At 39.9% G+C, this 18,667-nt stretch overlaps 1 protein-coding gene across 3 annotated transcripts in view; it reads right to left on the reverse strand.

Annotated features, from left to right (window-relative positions):
- Window positions 1-18,667, reverse strand: part of Ccdc172 (coiled-coil domain containing 172) — a 52,215-nt gene that overhangs the window by 17,363 nt on the left and 16,185 nt on the right. For all 3 annotated transcript variants that reach the window (XR_005871287.1, XM_040732132.1, XM_040732137.1), the window contains exons 4-6: window positions 14,964-15,080; window positions 13,520-13,685; window positions 185-286 (exon numbers count right to left, since the gene is read on the reverse strand). Coding sequence is in view for 2 of the 3 variants with exons in the window: in XM_040732132.1 (XP_040588066.1) it covers window positions 185-286; window positions 13,520-13,685; window positions 14,964-15,080 (385 nt within the window). In the remaining variant the exon portion in view is untranslated. The remainder of the gene's footprint in view (window positions 1-184; window positions 287-13,519; window positions 13,686-14,963; window positions 15,081-18,667) is intronic.

Consider the following 18,667-nt stretch of genomic DNA (forward strand, 5'->3'; position numbering starts at 1 on the left):
AAAAAAAAGAAACCCCATCCAGCTGTAACACTAAAGCATTCAGTTGTATGTTCTAAACATTACTTCTACAGAGCAGCAGGAGCACCACCCACCAGGACAGTGTGTCTTTAAATACCAACCCAACACAGTCATATGCACAGCCCTGCATTTACTAGCAGGACAAATGGACTCATGAAGCGAATACCTTTAAGCTTTTTCTGGAGAGTAAATAACTCTTGTAACAGTTGACTTTTTTGTTTTTGAAGTTCCTGCAAGTGACCACTGTTACATTCCATTGACTTCATTTCTAGAAACAAATACAGTCATCATCAAAAAGTTACCCAGGAGTGCATTTAATCAAAGTAATTAACAATGTGTACACTGAAAACCATCACTGATGAGAGACAACAAAGACACAACTAAACCAAACAACCCCATTCACGAATCAGAATCAATACTTCTAAACTACCCAAATTTCCCAGTGCAGTGCCATCCCCCATAAAATCTCTAATGGTATTACTCACAGAAATATAAAATACAAAACTGAAAATATACAGAAGCAAATAGAGGAAAGCATTCAGGTTGTGGAGTTTTTAAATATGGCATTAATGATTAACCTTTTGTCATTCAATAAAAATATAGGCAGCATGTGGTCAATTTAAAGTCCCAATTGGACTCCATTGGCCACCTAAGGAACTCACTTTAGTAAACTCACCAGCATTAATCACTAGTGTGATAGGTTATTTAGGCTAACAAAAGGGATGCAGTGTAAACAGTAGTTTCTGTCCTCCTGGTCCTGCAGCCATTCAGTCCCAAATAAACACACAGAGGCTTATATAAACTATAAACTATTGGGCCAATGGCTCAGGCTTCTTATTGGTTAGCTTTCTCTTAATTATTAACCCATTTCTATAAATCTGCGTATCTTCACATGGTCTTGGCTTACCAGTGATGCTCAAGTCTCTTGCTTTCTCAGCAGCTACATGGTGTCTTTCTTGTGACTCACTCTCTGTCTTCCTCTTCCCAGAATTCTCCTAGCCTGGTAGCCCTGCCTAAACTTCCTGCTTGGCTACATGCTGCCTGTCCATTGGCTGAAACAACTTGATTCATCAACCAATAAAAGAAACAGATATTCACAGCATACAGAAGGACATCCCCCATTATCTCCTCTTTACTGTCTAAATAAAAAGGAAGGTTTTAACTTTAACACAGTAAGATTACATATAACAAAACAGTTATCAAGCACAAACTATATTTAGCAATATTTAGTCCATTTACAGTTGGTAAAATTTAAAGAAAATGTTCTTTCATCTAACCTAACTTTGACTCTAAAGTTTTATATGTAATTTATCTTTTATCATAACTAAAGAAGACTATAACCATAACTAACTGTCTTCAATGCCATCAAAGACCCCAGAAGGATAATATATAAACCCTATAATTGACAGAGACTTCTCACTGCCTGAACAGTAACCTAAAGTTCCTCTGTAACATTAGGGCATCCATCTTCAGTCCATAGACCCAAAGTGTCTGGCAGACTTCTGTGAAGTGAGAATCTTGAAAGACCATTCTGTCCCTTGTCAAGTTCAGCAGTCACTTTTCCTTGTAACCTGCTTGTCCAGTTTGGACACTGTGCTTACTGTCAGCAGTTGAGGCAAGGGCAGTTCTTTACCCAACAGGCCAGTTTTGCCACACTGAAAGAAAACTTCATAATGAGTTTCTTCAATGCCCATCTTCCTCTCTGATATAATTGGTGTTTCCAGAACAGTGTGTCTCATTGTCATGATAAACACTAATAAACAATTTTAAATACAATAGGTCTTTGAAAGTTTTGAAGAATACCTATCCATTTGAAATATATCTCTGTATATCTAGAAGACCTAGCTAATAACCTGACTACAAGTTTTAACTATTATAAGTGACTATAATCTGTATTTAATTACACATTTTCGAAGGAGCTATATAAACACAATACCTAAGCAAAAGTAGAAATATACATATAACAAAATTGGCCTTAAATTCGTATCAATAAACCAAAATCCACACCAATGCAAGGTATTCATTTCTTTATCATATTCCCTTTTTTCTTTAGAAAGAGATTGACTGTGATCATTAATCATTTATAACCAACTATATCTCAATTAAAACAAACATTTATAAATGATATTTGGGAATTTGGTTGTAGTTCTCTCCAAACTGCCCCCTGCTATTTGAGAATGTTGTCAACCCCAAGGAGATTCTGAGGAAACCCAGAACCATGGCCAAATCCTGGCTATAGAATAGTCTGTGAGGCTGCACGGTCTCAGCTGTTCCAATGGATTTCTTCTCTCAGCTGTGATCTCTGCAGGATCACAACCCTGAACATTTCTTGTTCTGAATGTCTAAAATCGTGTTTTCACATTATTTTTTTCCCAGTCACCCAGCTGTTTGTGATAGGAGGGAGATTCTATGAAACTGCTCTTTTGCAATCACCAGTGGAAGTTAACTACACAGCATTCCTATCACCCTTTCTCGGATCTCTTCTACACCACATTGCAAGCGCCTCGGAACATGACCTCGGCCATCCTGCAACCTCAGCTCTTGTTTCTGGCACAGCATATGCACAGCACAAAACAGTCCATGAGAAAGCATGTGCAACTCAATTTAGTAATTGGCATTAACTATTTGTTTCTACCAGAGGAGATGGCTCAGGGGCTAACAACACTCGCTGTTTCATAGGACCCATGTCTGGTTCCCAGCTCATGACCATCTGTGACTCCAGTTCCAGGGATCTGACCCCACTTCTGACCTCTTCTGGCTCCTGAACGCGTGTGGCACATAGACACTTAGAGATAAACACACCAAGTAAAATAAAACTATCCTGTTTGAAATATTTCTTTCTGCTCTTTAATTAAGCAAAATTTCTGTGGAAAGGAAATCAACAGCCTCACAGCTATCCTCTGCTTCTTTCATAATGAAAAAATACAGGAGCACGCTAATTGCTAAGTGATGACTCCAGGACACCAACGACTCTTAAGAGAAGAAAGACACTGCAGCCTCTTTCAGCATTGTCCCACAACAGCTTCATAATGCTTAAACAAGAACGATGGAGAAATTTCAGATTTAAATATTCCCGAGACAGGATCCTCCGTCTCTAGGCTAAATACTTTAAAGTTTTATTGTGTTTGCAGTGAAAAAATAGGTGTGAGGAAATGCAGACAACCAGAAAGGAAGATCTGGTGCAATGCTCTTCCTTGATGGACAGGGGTTTTAAGAGTCCATGTGTCTTCCTCGCAAACAGACACGGTGGCAGATAGGTCCACAACTTTGGGGTAAGCACGTCCGTGGTCTGGCCTCAAACATGGCCAACAGGCCCACAGGCCGGGAGCCCTCCTGACAGGGAAAGGCCCTGATAGGCTTTAGTCTCAGGTCTGAAGAGAGAAATCCACCCATCTTGATAGCTCACCATCTTGATATCTGGCCATGGCTCCTGTCTCTGGAAGACTGCTTCTTAAAGGACAAAAGAAAACAAATGTACTGCTTCCCAACGAAGCTCCCAGAATCCAAAGAATTAAACCCTGTGTTTTAGGGTAAGCTTTCCTCACCATCTTTATACTGTCTCCTTTTATATTTTAATTTACAGGTTTAACTGAGTTACACCTGATAGAGTAATCACTTAGTTTCTTCCTTGGCCTGAAAGTTCAAAGCTTCCATCAACAACTATGATGTTTTTTGTTTTTCTGGGTTTTGTTGGTGGTGGTGGATTTTGAAACAGGGTCTCACTATGTAGCACAGGCTAATCTGAAACTTGCTGTGTAGACCAGACTGGCTCTAACTCCCAAGTTCGCCTGCCTCTGTGAATGCAGGTTTCTCTGTCCTGTCCCATCCCACAGCCCCTTCTAAATAATCACTCAGAGGCTTAATATTAATTACAAAATGTTTGACCTATTAGGTCAGGCCTATTCCTAACTAGCTCTTACATTTAAATTCACCCATTTCTATTAATCTATGTGTCACCATGTGGCCTGTGACTTACTGGTTTTCTGACTCTGTTCCTTGGACACCTGGATGGCGTCTCTCCTTCTCCACCCTTCCTTCTCCTTTTGGCTTTCCCACCCAGCATTATTCTGCTTGGCTATAGGCAGAATCAGCTGTTATTATCAACCATCGAGAGCAACACATATTCACAGCATACAGAAGGATTATCCATAGCATGCCTCTCTAGGTTTTATGGCTATAAATACTAAACCAAACTAAGATCAGCAAATTTCATTCTCATTTTTAACAAGAATGTTTGCCCATATGTCTAATACAAATCATTAATAGACTAATTAATAATAGATTATTAGGCACAGTCAAAGTGAAATACATATCTTATTTCCTATCCAGGAAAAAACTGATTCAGCAATTGAGAGAAGTGCACACAAGAAATACTTGGAGAAAACTGTTATGACAATCATGGAAGCTATTATTCTGAAGTCAAATGATGAACATATACATTTTCAAATGTTTGAAATAAATATACTTCCACAAATATATACATCAAACACCAATCATTCCACATTCCTAATTACTCAGGCTGCAAATGCTGGCTGTAACATCTCTTCTCTATCACATGGATCGTCACAATAGATCCAGAATCAACACTGTTGACGCTCTGTTGCTATAACCCTATTCCGATTGCAACATCTCTTGCCTAGATCCCTGCTGCTCTCTCCTGCTCACTCTACATCTCCCTGTTTGGGTTCCTCCTTCTCTTAAGAATGCTCTCAGTAGCTATCAGAATGATTTGTCTGTCTGTCCATCCATTTGTCTATCTACCTACCCACCTTATGTGTATGTGTGTGCACCACGTGTAGGCACAAATGCCCTCAGAGGCCAAAGGTGGTGGATCCCTGCAACTGGAATTACATGTGGTTCTGTTCTTTCAGATTCACGCGAGACATTTCTAGGGGCCATGCACACTGTAGAGAAAGGAACTGTTCAGCTTGGAGCAAACAGTGGAGACACCAGGGCAGCTTTCACGCCCACTGTCTTTGGGCTCGTCAGGGTTTGCTCTTCCATTCCTGCTTTTAATTTGTGCCACCACATTTGTTACCCAGACACTTTTCTCTCCCCACTCTTCTATCTGCCCTTGGCTGCCTCTGCTTTCAATCTTCCTTTTATCTATCCTGTAACAGTGATGAGCCTGACAAACTCACTGAGTTTTGAATAATCTCCATTTTGTTTTACTTCTGGTTGTTATTATTATATCCTTCTACTCGAGTATCTCCTTTCTCTGCCAGACATCTTCCTTGGTTTACTTTTATTTATGAGTGTGTATGAATATATGTGTATTGCTGAAACCAGAGAACAACCAGAGAAACTACTGTCCATAGTTTCTGGTTAAATATATAGTGTTCACAGGCACAAACATACATTAATCTCACTTTAAAAGATTCAATTTTTTTCATTTTACAGATTTTATTTTATTTCAATTTGACAAAAGCAATAAATTTTAATTGTCAAGACTTTATCAATGTGGTTGGATTCTGAAAGACCAGTTTATTTGCCTTGCTAAGATTCAAAATTTTAAAATAAAAGAATGCCAAATAGAATTTAGTAACACAGTAGAAGACTACAAGCTCATATTAAGGTTAATAACAGGATGATTTGTTAGTAAAATCCATTACTCTATAAATCCAGCAGAGGCTCTCTACTGGAGGCCATACCAGTACTAGGAACCTGAGTTAAGCCCTGGCCTACAGCCTGCTAACACCCCTTAAGCCCTGCCCAGCAGTCCCCAATAGCACCCCTCCCTGGGGCTCAATATTCTGGTCCATAACCACTAGCAAAAGACTCTTGCTCTACCAGAAACCATACTGGTACTAGGAACCCAAGAGTCTGCCCAGAACTTCCTCCCTGGGCTCCATATCCAGGTTCAAAACCCAGAAGACTCCTGCTATACTGAAGGCCACCAAGGTACTAGGAACCCCAGAAGACACCCACTATACTGGAGGCCATGAAGATATTAGGAACCCTAGGAACCTCAGGGACCATAGAGGTATCCAGAAACCCAGAGGCCATGCCAGTTACCAGAACCCCAGAAACTCAGAAGCAAAGCAAGCACCCCAAACCCCAGAGCCAAGCAGGCCATCATTGCACCAGCAGAGACACACTACTGGACCTGAGGACTTGCTGGTCACCATAACCACAGACCACCCAGGCCAGAATACCAGAGAGGAAACAGAAGGCGGGGGGGACATCCAAACAACAAAACAGAGACTCAGAAACCAGCACCTAAACTGATTATAACCGCAAACCCAGAGGACTAGTGGCCAGCATGAGAACACAATCACCAGCACCCAGGGCAACAGGACACCACCAGAGCCCAGCTATCCTAATGCAGCAAGCCCTGGGTATTTCAACACAGTGGAAGCACAAGAAAATGACCTTAAATCCAATCTTGTGAAGATGATAGGGGTCCTTTAAGAGGAAATAAACAAATACCTTAAAGAAATCAAGGAAAAATACAGTGAAGAAAATGAATAAAACTGTTCAAGACCTGAAAATGGAAAGAGAAAAAATATAGAAGACACAAACTGAGGGAACCCTAGGATGGAAATATAGGTAAGTGAACCAGAACTACAGATGCAAGTGTCACCAACAGAACACAAGAGATGGAAGAGAGAACAGGGTCTCAGGGGTAGACGACACCACACAGAGATCCAGGACACCTGGGGCACTGCGCAAAACTAAACCTAAGAACAATAGGAATACAAGAGGGAGAAGAAACAAAGCTCACAGGCCCAGAAAATATGTTTAACAGACTCATAGAAGAAAACGTGACTAACCTACAGAAGGAGATGCCTTTAAAGGCACAAGAAGTTTAAAGAAACAAATGGGTTAGGACAGAAAAGAAAGTCCCCCTGTCATAAAAAAAATGAAAACACTTAATACAGAACAAAGAAAATATTAAAAGCTGCAAGGGAAAAAGGCTAAGTAACATATAAAGGTAGACCTACTAGAAGTACACCCGACTTTTCGATGGAGACTCAAAAAGGGAAAAGGGCCTGGTAAGATGTCTTGCAGACTCTAAGAGCCCACAGATACCAGTCTGAACTATTATACCCAGCAAAACTTTCAATTGCTATACATGGAGAAAACAAGATATTCCATGACAAAGTCAAATTTAAACAATATCTACCCACAAATCGAGTCCTACAGAAAGTGCTAGAAGGAAAATTCCAACCTAAAGAGATTAATTACACCCATAAAATACAGGGAATAAATAATCTCACACCAGCAAAATCAAAAGATGTGCACACACAGACACACACACGCACACTCACACCTACCACTACCACTACCACTACCAAAATAGCAGGAATTAATAACAATCATTAGTCATTAATATCTGTCAATATCAATGGATTCAATTCATAAGTAAATAGGCTAACAGAATGGATGAAAAAAGCAGGATCCATCCTTTTACTGCATACAAGAATCAAGAAATACACCTCAACATCAAGGACAGACATTATCACAGAATAAAGGGTTGGATTTTTCCCCGAGCAAATGAACCCAAGAAGCAAGCTGATGTAGCAGTTACATAACAAAAATAAGCTTCCAACCAAAGATAATCAAAAGAGATTGGGAAGTACACTACATACTCAACAAAGGCAAATTCACCAAAATAAAGTCTCAGTTCTGAACATCTATGTCCCAAACAAAAGGGCAACCAGTATATAAAATAAACATTACTAAAGCTAAAATTAGACATTGACCCTCACATATTGATAGTAGGAGACTTCAATACCCCACTCTTATCAGGGGCAGATAATACAGACAAAAATTAAACAGATAAATACTGGATCTAAGAGATGTTATGAACCAAATGGATCTAGCAGACATCTACAGAATATTTCACCCAAACACAAAATAAATATACTTTCTTCTCAGAACCTGACAGAATATTTTTCAAAAGTGACCACATACTTGGTCACACAGTAAGTCTCAACAGATAAAAGAGAACTGAAATAACCCCTGCTTCTATCAGACCACCATGGGTTAAGTGGCAGGACATAATCAAACTGAAGGCTGAAGTCACAAAAAAAGCAACAAAACAAACAAACCCAGAAAAATATAAAGAATCAATGAAACAAACAGTTGTTTCTTTGAGAAAATTAGCAAGATAGACAAACCCTTACCCTAAACTAATGGGCAAAGACAGAATATCCAAATTAACAAAATAAGAAATAAAAGGTGAATGTTAACAACAGACACAGAGGAAATCAAGAAAATCTTTACATCATACTTCAAAAACCTGTACTCCACAATGCCGGGCGTTGGTGGTGCACGCCTTTAATCCCAGCACTCGGGAGGCAGAGGCAGGTGGATCTCTGTGAGTTCGAGTCCAGCCTGGTCTACAGAGCAAGTTCCAGGACAGCCTCCAAAGCCACAGAGAAACCCTGTCTCGAAAAACCAAAAAAAAATCAGAAAATCTAAAAGAAATGAGAAATTTTCTTGATAGACACAACTTACCAAACTTAAATCAACATGAGATAAATAACTTAAATATACCTAGAACCATCAAGGAAATAGAAATAGTCATTAAAAGTCTTCCAACCAAATAAAGCCCATGGCCAGACAGTTTTAGCACAGAATTCTACCTGACTTTCAAAGAACAGCTAATATCAATACTCCTCAAACTAGTCCACAAAATAGAAACAGAAAGAACATTACGGAATTCACTTTATGCAGTCACCCTGATAACCAAACCACACAAAGATTCAAACAAAGAGAACTACAGACCAATATCCCTCATAACACTGATGCCAAAAAATTCAATAAAATACTTGCAAAACAAGTCCAGGAACATATCAAAAAGATCATCCATCATGATCAAGTGGATTTCATTCCAGAGATGTAGGGATGGTTGAACATATGAGCATCTAATTGTAGTGAGTATATGATAAATGTATACTTAACTTTTAAGAAATTTCCAAATAATTCTTGAGAGAAATTTTACCTTTTATTTTCTATTTTTATTACTACTACATGGGTTTCAAATGTTCTTCATTTTTCTCAACACCTGACTTGGGAAGTCTGTTTAATTTTTAAATTTATTTAATTTAGAAACAATTTTATTTCACATGTCAATCCCAGTTTCCTCTCACTCCCTTCCTCCCATGCACCCCACTGACTCCCCCAGCCCACCCCCACCCACTCCCCAGGAAGGGTGAGTCCTTCCCTGGGGGATCCTCAAAGTCTGTCACATCATTTGGGGGGCCTAGACCCTCTTCTGTGTATCTGAGTTGAGAGAGCATCCCATTCCCCCAGTCTGTTTAATTTTTTATTTTAATTTTTAAATAGCTTGTTTTACATGTCAATCCCAGTTCCCTCTCCCTTCCCTCCTCCCGCAACCCCCATCCCCCCTGTCCTCCCACCCTATTGGCAATTCCTTCCACATAGGGGATATCTAGAGTCTGTCATTTCACTCAGGATAGGGTCCAGGCATTCCCCTAAGAGTCCAGGTCGAGAGAGCAACCCTCTTTGTGTTATGGACACATGATGTCTATTAGTATTCGAGGGATAAACACTGATCCACTGCTCAGGACCCTATAGGTTGCCTAGGCCTCCTCACTGACTCTCACATTCAGGGGTCTGGATCAGTCCCATGCTGGCCTCCCAGCTGTCGGTCTGGGGTCCAAGAGCTCTCGCCTGTTCAGATCAGCTGTCTCTGCTGGTTTTGCCAGCCCATTCTTTGCCAATTTCCTCATCGCTCCTCTCTCTCTGTCGCTGGGTTCCTTGGGTTCAGTTCAGTGTTTAACTGTGGGTGTTTGCCTCTGCTTCCATCAGTCACTGGATGAAGGCTCCAGGATGGTTATAAACATCAAGTTCATTATCAGGAATGGGCATTCGGGGTGGTCTCTACACTATTGCTTAGCTTGCCAATTGGTGTCATCCCTTTAGATCACTAGAGGTCACAATGGTGCCTGATCTGTTTAATTTTGATTAAATGAATGCACAATGACAGCTCGCTTATATTTTACTTTGTGTCTTCCTCATGAATAAAAATACTGAGTACCTTTCCAGTGTGTTTACTGGTCACCAGCACTGTACTGCTAAGCTCAAATCTCCCTGCTATAACTGGTCTTGTTGCCTTCTCAATTTGAAGTTTGAGAAGTCATTATTTTCTGAGTAACATCCCATGTACACATCACAAATGTTCTCTCCAGTCCATAGCCTGTCTTCATTTTCCTAGCATTTTACAGTTTAGTTTATTACCAGGGTGTATTTTCCTCTTATGGTTCACATTTCTAGTTTCCATCTAAGAAATCTGCTCATTTGAAAATGGTGACAATATTTGTAGATGTATTTATCATTTATGTATATTTATGTGTGCCTGAGTTTATGTGAACTGTGTGCAAACCGGTGCATTATCAGAACAAATGAAACTAGAGCTGTAGGCAGTTGTGAGTCACCTGCTGTGGATGCTGAGAACAAAACTGAGGTCCTCAGCGGGAGGAACCAGCAGTCCTAACTGCTGAGCCATCCCTCCAGTCCTGATGTCCTCACCGTGTTTCTGTTTTCCTCAGGAGATTCCCAACTGCTGTTTTAACGTTTAGGTATAAGTTTATGAGTATGTGTTTATGTCTGAATGAGTATATGCCGTGTGTGGACAGGTATCCACTGAGGCAGAACAGGGCATCGGATGTCGTGCAGATGGAGTTACAGGTAGCTGCAAGCTGTCCAACATGGGTGCCTGGAACTAAATTCCAGTCCTCTGAAGCCGAGCATTGCTCTTGAGTGTGGAGACATGTCTGTAGCCCCTCAAGTTAATTTGTAACATGGTGTATGACAGGCTACAGGGTCACCTCTGCAACAGATGTCCCACAGCTCTAGCTTACTTACTGAGGGGCCATGGTTTCACCTGTGGAGCTGCCATTCCTTTGTAAGACACCATTTCCCCGGGAATACTCTGGAGTCTGGGCTCAAGTCCTAGAGGGTGACTGCTCAGCTGAGCACGTGCTTTCCTGACGCTCAGTGTGTCACAGCATGGGGAAAGACACTGTCTCTTCCTTCTCCAGCTTTTCCTTGCTTTCTGCTTTAATTTTCAGACTCATCTTCCTCTTTCGTGTGAATTTATTGGCACTACTTTTTAGGATCTTTTTCATGTGAAACACATCAACCTTCTGCCATTATTTTATTTAAAGTAGCATAAGCATTAAAGCCACTTATAAACCCCCAAATAAATACTGCCTAAACTACAAAATTTTAGTATGTTGAATTTATATTATAATTCAATTATTTTAATTTCCCCTTTGACTATGAGTTTTTTAAATAAATGTGCCATTTAATTTCCAAATGTTTAGATTTTGCTGGATAGGTTTTTGCTTGTTACTTTTTTTTAGTTACTCATTAATGCTGAGAAAATACAATATGCATTATTCCAATATTCCTAACTGAAAATTAAACTTTTCAATATAAAATTCTCTTTAATTTCAGTGACAGCATTTTATTAAATTGTATCTGATATCAATAAAAATGTTGACTTTTATGGTTGTTGCACACAGAGTATCTTTTTCATTAGCTTCCTTTTAAAATGCTTTATTGCTATTAGCTACGTGTGTATGTGCAAGTCTGTGTATGTGCATTATGTTCAAGGACGTCAGAGCCAGAGTCACAGGCAGCTGTCATCTGTGGGATGTGGGTGCTTGGAATGGAACCTGGGTGTCCATCAAGAGTGCTGTCTGCTCTTCACTGCCGAGCCTCTCCCATAGCGCTGGGAGGGGTGTGTGTGTCATTCTGATCAGCTCTGCCTTCTAATTGTAGTGAGTGGCTGACCACTTAGTGTTAGTTATTGACACGGACAAACTACTGTGTTATTATTTGCTTTAGTGGTCTGTTCTTCCTCTCATATTTGTGTTCAGATTGTACTAGTGTTTTAAGATCACCTTTAATTCACATGGTGTCCTGGCACTGCGCCTTTGCTTTTTCTTACTAGCTGTTTCAGGAAGTAAAATACACATCTGCTACTGAAGATAAACCCCCAGCAAGGCTAGGAAATCACCATCTAAATATAAAACACAGTACATAAACTTAAAACTGTTTTGATCTGAGAGAAACCTAACATGATGCCTCTGAAAATCGGTTAAGCTTGAGGGCCAGGAGTAGAGGGAGTGGAAATTGTAATCAAGATATATTGTATGAGAAAATAATGTATTTTCCATAAAAGAGAAGAATAAAAAAGAACACTTAGTATTGTCTTTTACTGTTTCAGCAGAAACCAAAACAAAGTCTGATCTCAGAAAAAAATTTGTAGTTACAGCTTTTTTTCTAGTGGAATTAACCTCAATTAGACTCATCTAAGAGTCACGAAGTCTTTAAGAGAACTATTTCCATAATTTCAGTAATGCTAAGAGATGGCAAAAAGGCCCTTGAATGCCTGAGGTCCTGTAGAGCAGAAGCAGCTTTAATAAGGAGGGGCTGCAAGCACAAGACACCTCTCACAAAAAAGGATGCCTCAGGATGGAGGTCACAGGGAGGAGCCAGCACCAGCATGGTGACCACAGGAGGCAGGAGCACGCCCAGGTCCTAACCAGGAATGCCCGGTGCCTCTGTAACTGCACTTGTGAACTACAGTGGGGCGATGGTATCCACAGCTTTCCCCTTTCTGATCTTACCAGGGTACACTGACGATCTGAGAAATGAGCATTTGCTTTACTGTGAGGTTTTCAGATTCAGAGGAAATGTACTCAAGGAATTAACTACAGGGGCGTGGCAATCAAGGAGTCTCAACTGCGACTGGGCCTGACTGGGAGGAAGAGAAACCAAGTTTCTTGGTGGAATAGAGCCTCTGGGAACGGGTGTCCTTGACATTCCCTGTTTCTATGGGTATTAAAGTCCTGCTATTTCCCTAAAAAGCTCCTTCAGCCCCCTCTCTTTGGCAATGACTTTACTTAATCATTGTATCAGATTACAGTATCACGCACACAGACATGCATGAGGTGACACACTCTCCACCTCTGTCTGTGCAAGCACTTCCCACTTTACACAGGCTGGATGAGCAAATGCGATTCATAGCATCAGTTCTAACTCATCACATGGCTTGTACATTTGTTCCTTACACATTTAAATTCCACATCCCTGGGACCTACAACAAGACCTAACAGTCACATGACATACTAAACTGACATTCACATCAGATGGATGACCAAAGGCTCAGTTCACAATATACTTCTGAGTAATGTGAAATAAACAGTCAGCATGGTCATATACATTCACTAAGTAAAAAAGTTAACTATGTAATGCTGGAATTTACCTTCATACAGAGTTGACGCATTCATTCAAAGTGGCTCACTGTAACAGGCATGGTGGTGGACACTTTAAACCTCAGCGCTTGGAGAACTGAGACAAGGGGATCATACCAAGTCTGAGGCCAGCCTGGGCTACACATTAAGTTCCAAGCCAGTTTGTGCTAGATGGTAAAATACTGTCTCACAAACAGACAAGTGAACAAGCAAATGACACCATGTATTCACTAATGATAATCAAAGGAGCACAGCTATTCCAGTACCTCCTCTCAAGACATCTGCCTGCTTTTCCAAGTCAGATATTTCCATCTTGATATTTTCTTTCATCAAAACGTCTCTTTTCTTGGTTATTTCATACTCATCATTGAAGTCTGCAATTTCCTTGATAAATTTTTCTTCTTCCTCTGTCACCTTTTTCTTTGTGGCCTCCTGAGAAGCAGAAAAAGGTGACCAAACATACATGCTGGCTGCACTATTCTTCGGTGACTTAAAATACAACAATTTGAAGTATCATCAGCTCTGCTTCCTGCATCACCACAGACACCCTGTGCTGACCAAGTAAACATGTTTAAGGATGGAGGCTGCTATACAACAACTTTTATGTGGAAGTTTTATCCTTACAGATTCGGAGAGTTGGTGAAGTAGAAATTCTTACATTAATCATTATCCTTGTGTCTGTGAATTTACTTTACAATCATATATGCTACTTTGTCAATATAATGTACAATTAGGTGGAGTAGTAATAGTGAAATGTGAAAATTACAACCTTTACTCAAAGGAACAATGGCTGCTTTATAGGAAAAAGAAAACTGTTATCTGAAGGCAAATTATGCAATCATTTCAAAGTAAGTTCTAAATAAGCTTTTATGTTGCAAATCAAATAACCACAGTGCATGAAAATATGAATTTAAATCTTTGGACAGTACAAAAATCTAATTTCCTGACAGCACGAGAAACATTAGTCTTCTGTATTTTTATTTTTTGGATGGCATGACAACTATGTGGAATCACTTTTAGAAGCTGGTCATGTCATGAGCTGTATTTTTATTCTTACATATATCTTACAAAATTTTCCATTTATTTATTTATTCATTGTGTGTGTGTGTTACTGTGTGTGTGTTTGTGTATGAGTGTGGGTATGTACATGTCATCACATACATGTGAAGATTAGAGGACAACTTGCAGGAGTCAGTTCTCCTTCCACCATGTTGGTTCCAGAGGTTGAAAGGTCATCAGACTTGGTGGAAAATGCCTTTACTGATCCCTCTTGCTGGCCTAAATGAATTTCTTTGAAATGTCAACTGATGACTAGTCACACCTCCAAAACAACTACTGCTCAGCTTGTTGAATTTGACTTAAGATAAAAGATAAACAATATATTTTCATTCATACTCATAAATATGCCTGAAAGTATAAACCTCTCTGTTTTTCCAGAGCATTGTAACTGGGTCTCAACACCAGAGTCATTGAAAACAGTGACATTCTTTCTTTTAGGCTCACTGCAACTGTAGTATATCCTTGCCAGAACAACTCTCTCAAACGGTATTGCTCTCTCAGTCAGTTTTAAACAGCCCTTAATATTTTTTATTTGAGCAATACTGTCAGCTGATATTCATACATACAATTGTCTCAAAGTAAAGCTGTATATATTTAAATGCTTTTGACACAGTTGCTGACTTGGATGTTTCTAGGTGGCTAGCAACTTACGAAGGATTGGAACAGTGTGTCTCTCTGGTTCATAATTTCACCACACTGTCTCTCTAGTGCATTTTCACGGGTTTTCAGAATCTTTAAAAGGAATGATTTTTCAGAAAACTGCTGAACCTTCAAAAGGAAAATACAGAAATCAGAATGAAGCAAATGAATACAAATTTTAGGGGCTCAGTAAATTTAACATGTATGCAATTATATATATATATATATATATAAGACTTTTCTGTGAAATCTTTTAAGATGCAAATTTAAATTTCCATTTAATGTCTTTCTATGCACTGTTAGAAGTGACTCGCAGCAGCTAGTTCACAGTGTCCTTCTCAGCCCAACCATAGGCTCCTCGTGGACACGGTTTGTGTATTTTTCCTCACCACATTCAGCACAATTCTTAGCTGAGGACTAAGCCATCTGACCATAAACATTGAAATCCACTTCTGGACAGCTTGCTCCAAGAAACAGATTTCTTGTCTCACAATTTTTAATGATTCAATCAATCACTTACTATGATCATTAAAAAAAGGAATAAAATCTACAGCCAAACCCATTCTTGTGACTATAGCTATATGAAGTAAGAAGTAAGTTTGGTTAAATATCCCAAATCCATTTTGAGAACACAGTCTTCTATTTTATTTATTTACTTTAGAGGGGTCTCTTATCTTCAGAGACTTCAGAAGTTGGACAGCAATGTTAGCACTGGCAGGTTCTGAGGGTCAACAGAGAGAGAGCCACACCAGCCCCTTTTAAGAACTCAGCCAACAGATTTTTCTTTTTCTTTTATCTTCTTTCTCCCTTTCTTTCTTTCTTTCTTTCTTTCTTAAGTTCTTTGAGACAGAGTTTCTCTTGTGTATAGCTCTGGTTGTCCTGGAACTCGTTTTTGTACACCAGGTTGGTCTGGAACTCACAGAGATCCACCTGCCTCTGCCTCCCAAGGGCTGGGATTGAAGATATGTACTACCACTTTTCTTACAACACATTTCTTACAAACAGGATCAGAGACCAACATATCCCTCTTCCTCCCCACAAGAACTCACTTTTAAATTTTCATACCTCATTTTATTTTAAGAGCAAATGATTTCATTAGTACAGATAGTAGATAGAAACTATTATTTCATTTGGACTTTTAAATCGGCACCTTCTGAGACATGAATCAAATGTCAGAATGGTAGAGAAATGGAGGCTGGACTGAAAACGATTTTTCTACAACGTTCAGTACTGGCCCTCATGAGAATGCATCACCTCTGGTTTAGGGCTGTTCTCATCTCTACAGAGAAAAGAAAAATGATATAAATTCAACTGAAATTGCAGAAAGCAAGATTTATATTAGTTATAAGAACATCCTCAAGGTGAGAGACAGGTTGTGAAATCTCTGTCCCAGAAGATATTGAATAGTAAAGAGCCTGGAACAGTCTATTCCAGAGGCAAAGGGTTGGCTTCAAAGACATTTTGAAATATTGCAGCTACTAAGTCCTAGGAATAGTGGCATTTAGAAAAAAATAGCTGAAGTGAAATAGGAACATGATCTTCCATTTATATAAGGTCATAGCACAGCTGCCCCAACCTACAGTCCTTGGTGCAGTTCCCATCAACCATACTATAAGAAAGACGCCAACAGAGAAAGATGGAGATGTATAATTTGCATGGCATGAGGTATGAAGGTAACAATGAGATGGTATCATGTGTCTGATATGGACCAGAAAATTTGTTTCCCACACTTCAGGATCATACACAAGTCAACAGAGGAGACAAGGGTAGGATCCTAACTTCTCCATTTTTTAGTGTAAGAACATGACACTTCAGGGCTGCTTCACGATTATTATACAGTCTACAAGTTTATGATTTATAAAGGGCGTATAACTAATAAGGGGCAAATGTGGGAATAAAATCCAGGTATCCCAAAACCCTTTGTGCTATATCAGGACATTAAAACGGAAATGCTAAAGCTATTTCAGAGTAATTCAGTCAGGAAGAAGGACTTCAGCACCCACCACTGAAAGCTAAGGCACATGAGTTCTACAGAGAATCAGGAAAACCACCAGACACTGAGTCCCCTGCATCCAGTACACAGAAACTCACTGTGGATAGTGGCCAGGTTACTCAGAACAGCTGCAGGCACACAGGCGAGTCATCAGTATGTCCAACCATGTGACACTGTGACACAATAGTTTCCCACAGAGAGATCATGTTTGAAAACTGTGTAATTGTTAAAATAAATAAAGATTGCAAATAAATGTAGGCAGAGACTTTAGGACTGCACCACTAGTTATGCCCATTTTGGGCGTGGCTAGAGGCGCATACAGATGTGGTAATAAAATGTGCTGAACTGTGTCTCTAGTCACACCCAAATCTGTAGCAATAAACAACACACTTGATGAGGGTATAGGTAAGTATTTATTGTAGAAATTACTTACAAGAGAAAACGGGCAACCAAGGTGAGTCAGCAGCTTTTGCCACAGAACCGGAAGCTAAAAAGAGATCATGAGTCTCTCCTGCATCGCCTTTATTACCACCTCTGTACTCTCTTCTAGCCATGCCCAAAGTGGACATGGGTAGTGGCGCAGTCCTGAAGTCTCTTCCTACAAATAAATCTCATGTTTTCACTAACTACTCTTCAGTGGTATGCATGCACCCTGCAGGCCATGGGCTGATAAGCCCTACTTTAATGTACTAAGGCACTTCAAACAGTATGTCATTTAGAATCAAGATTCTTGACTTCTAATTCTGTTCTGAAATTGATTCCCAAATCCCGCAGGGAAGAAGGAGAGAATCAATTGCACAAAGCCGTCTTCTGATCTCCAGGTACCCACTCCCACCACACGTCCTCACCCCTACCCATGTGCTCTCTCTCACACACACATACACAAACACACACACACACCTCCTACCCCATATGCATTCTCTGTGTTCTCTCTGTCTGTCTGTCTGTCTGTCTGTCTGCTCTCTCTCTCTCTCTCTCTCTCTCTCTCTCACTCACACACACACACACACACACACACACATCAGTTAAGGCTGCACATGGCAGATGAGACTTAACATGAGTGACCTGTCTCCATACTTAAATGGAAACAGAGACACGCTGCTGTTTCTGCTTGGTTCTTCATCATGGGTGCATTTTGTTTTCAGAGGAAACAGCTCTGGTGGCCTCTTTCCCAGGGAGCAGAAAGTTAGCCTTCCTGCTCTTCTCCTTATCCCAATATCTTCTTTTTTAACGATAGTGTAAATATTATACCTCCAGCCTACATGCCAATGAAGATGGGGAAATCTTACAAAGCTCCAGAAACAGTTGAAGAGCTACAGACATTGATGTTGCCATAAAAGGGAGAATCAAGTGTTTTCTAGGGTGACCTCGGATAGGTCACCCGACATCAGTGATGAGTACTAAATATGTCTACAATATAGGAACACTAAATGCACCCACAGTTTGTACATGCACACACATACTCATATATAGATACATTCGCTACATGGACTCAATAGCTTGTTTCTGAGTACCAATCTCGCCATTACATTACAAAATTATCTGGATGGACATAACAAATTATGCTCCTTTAACCTCTTCAAGATCCACTGTATATGGCATTCAAAATGTTTTTCCACAGTAAACCATGACCATGTCTAATAGGGACCTAATAAGTCTCTAAAAGGATGATGGGGTCCCACAATGATACTTCCACCAGGACAGTGGGAATGCCACTAAGCTG

This window comes from Mesocricetus auratus, unplaced genomic scaffold, assembly GCF_017639785.1.
Source record: "Mesocricetus auratus isolate SY011 unplaced genomic scaffold, BCM_Maur_2.0 Super-Scaffold_4256, whole genome shotgun sequence".
NCBI lineage: Eukaryota > Metazoa > Chordata > Mammalia > Rodentia > Cricetidae > Mesocricetus > Mesocricetus auratus.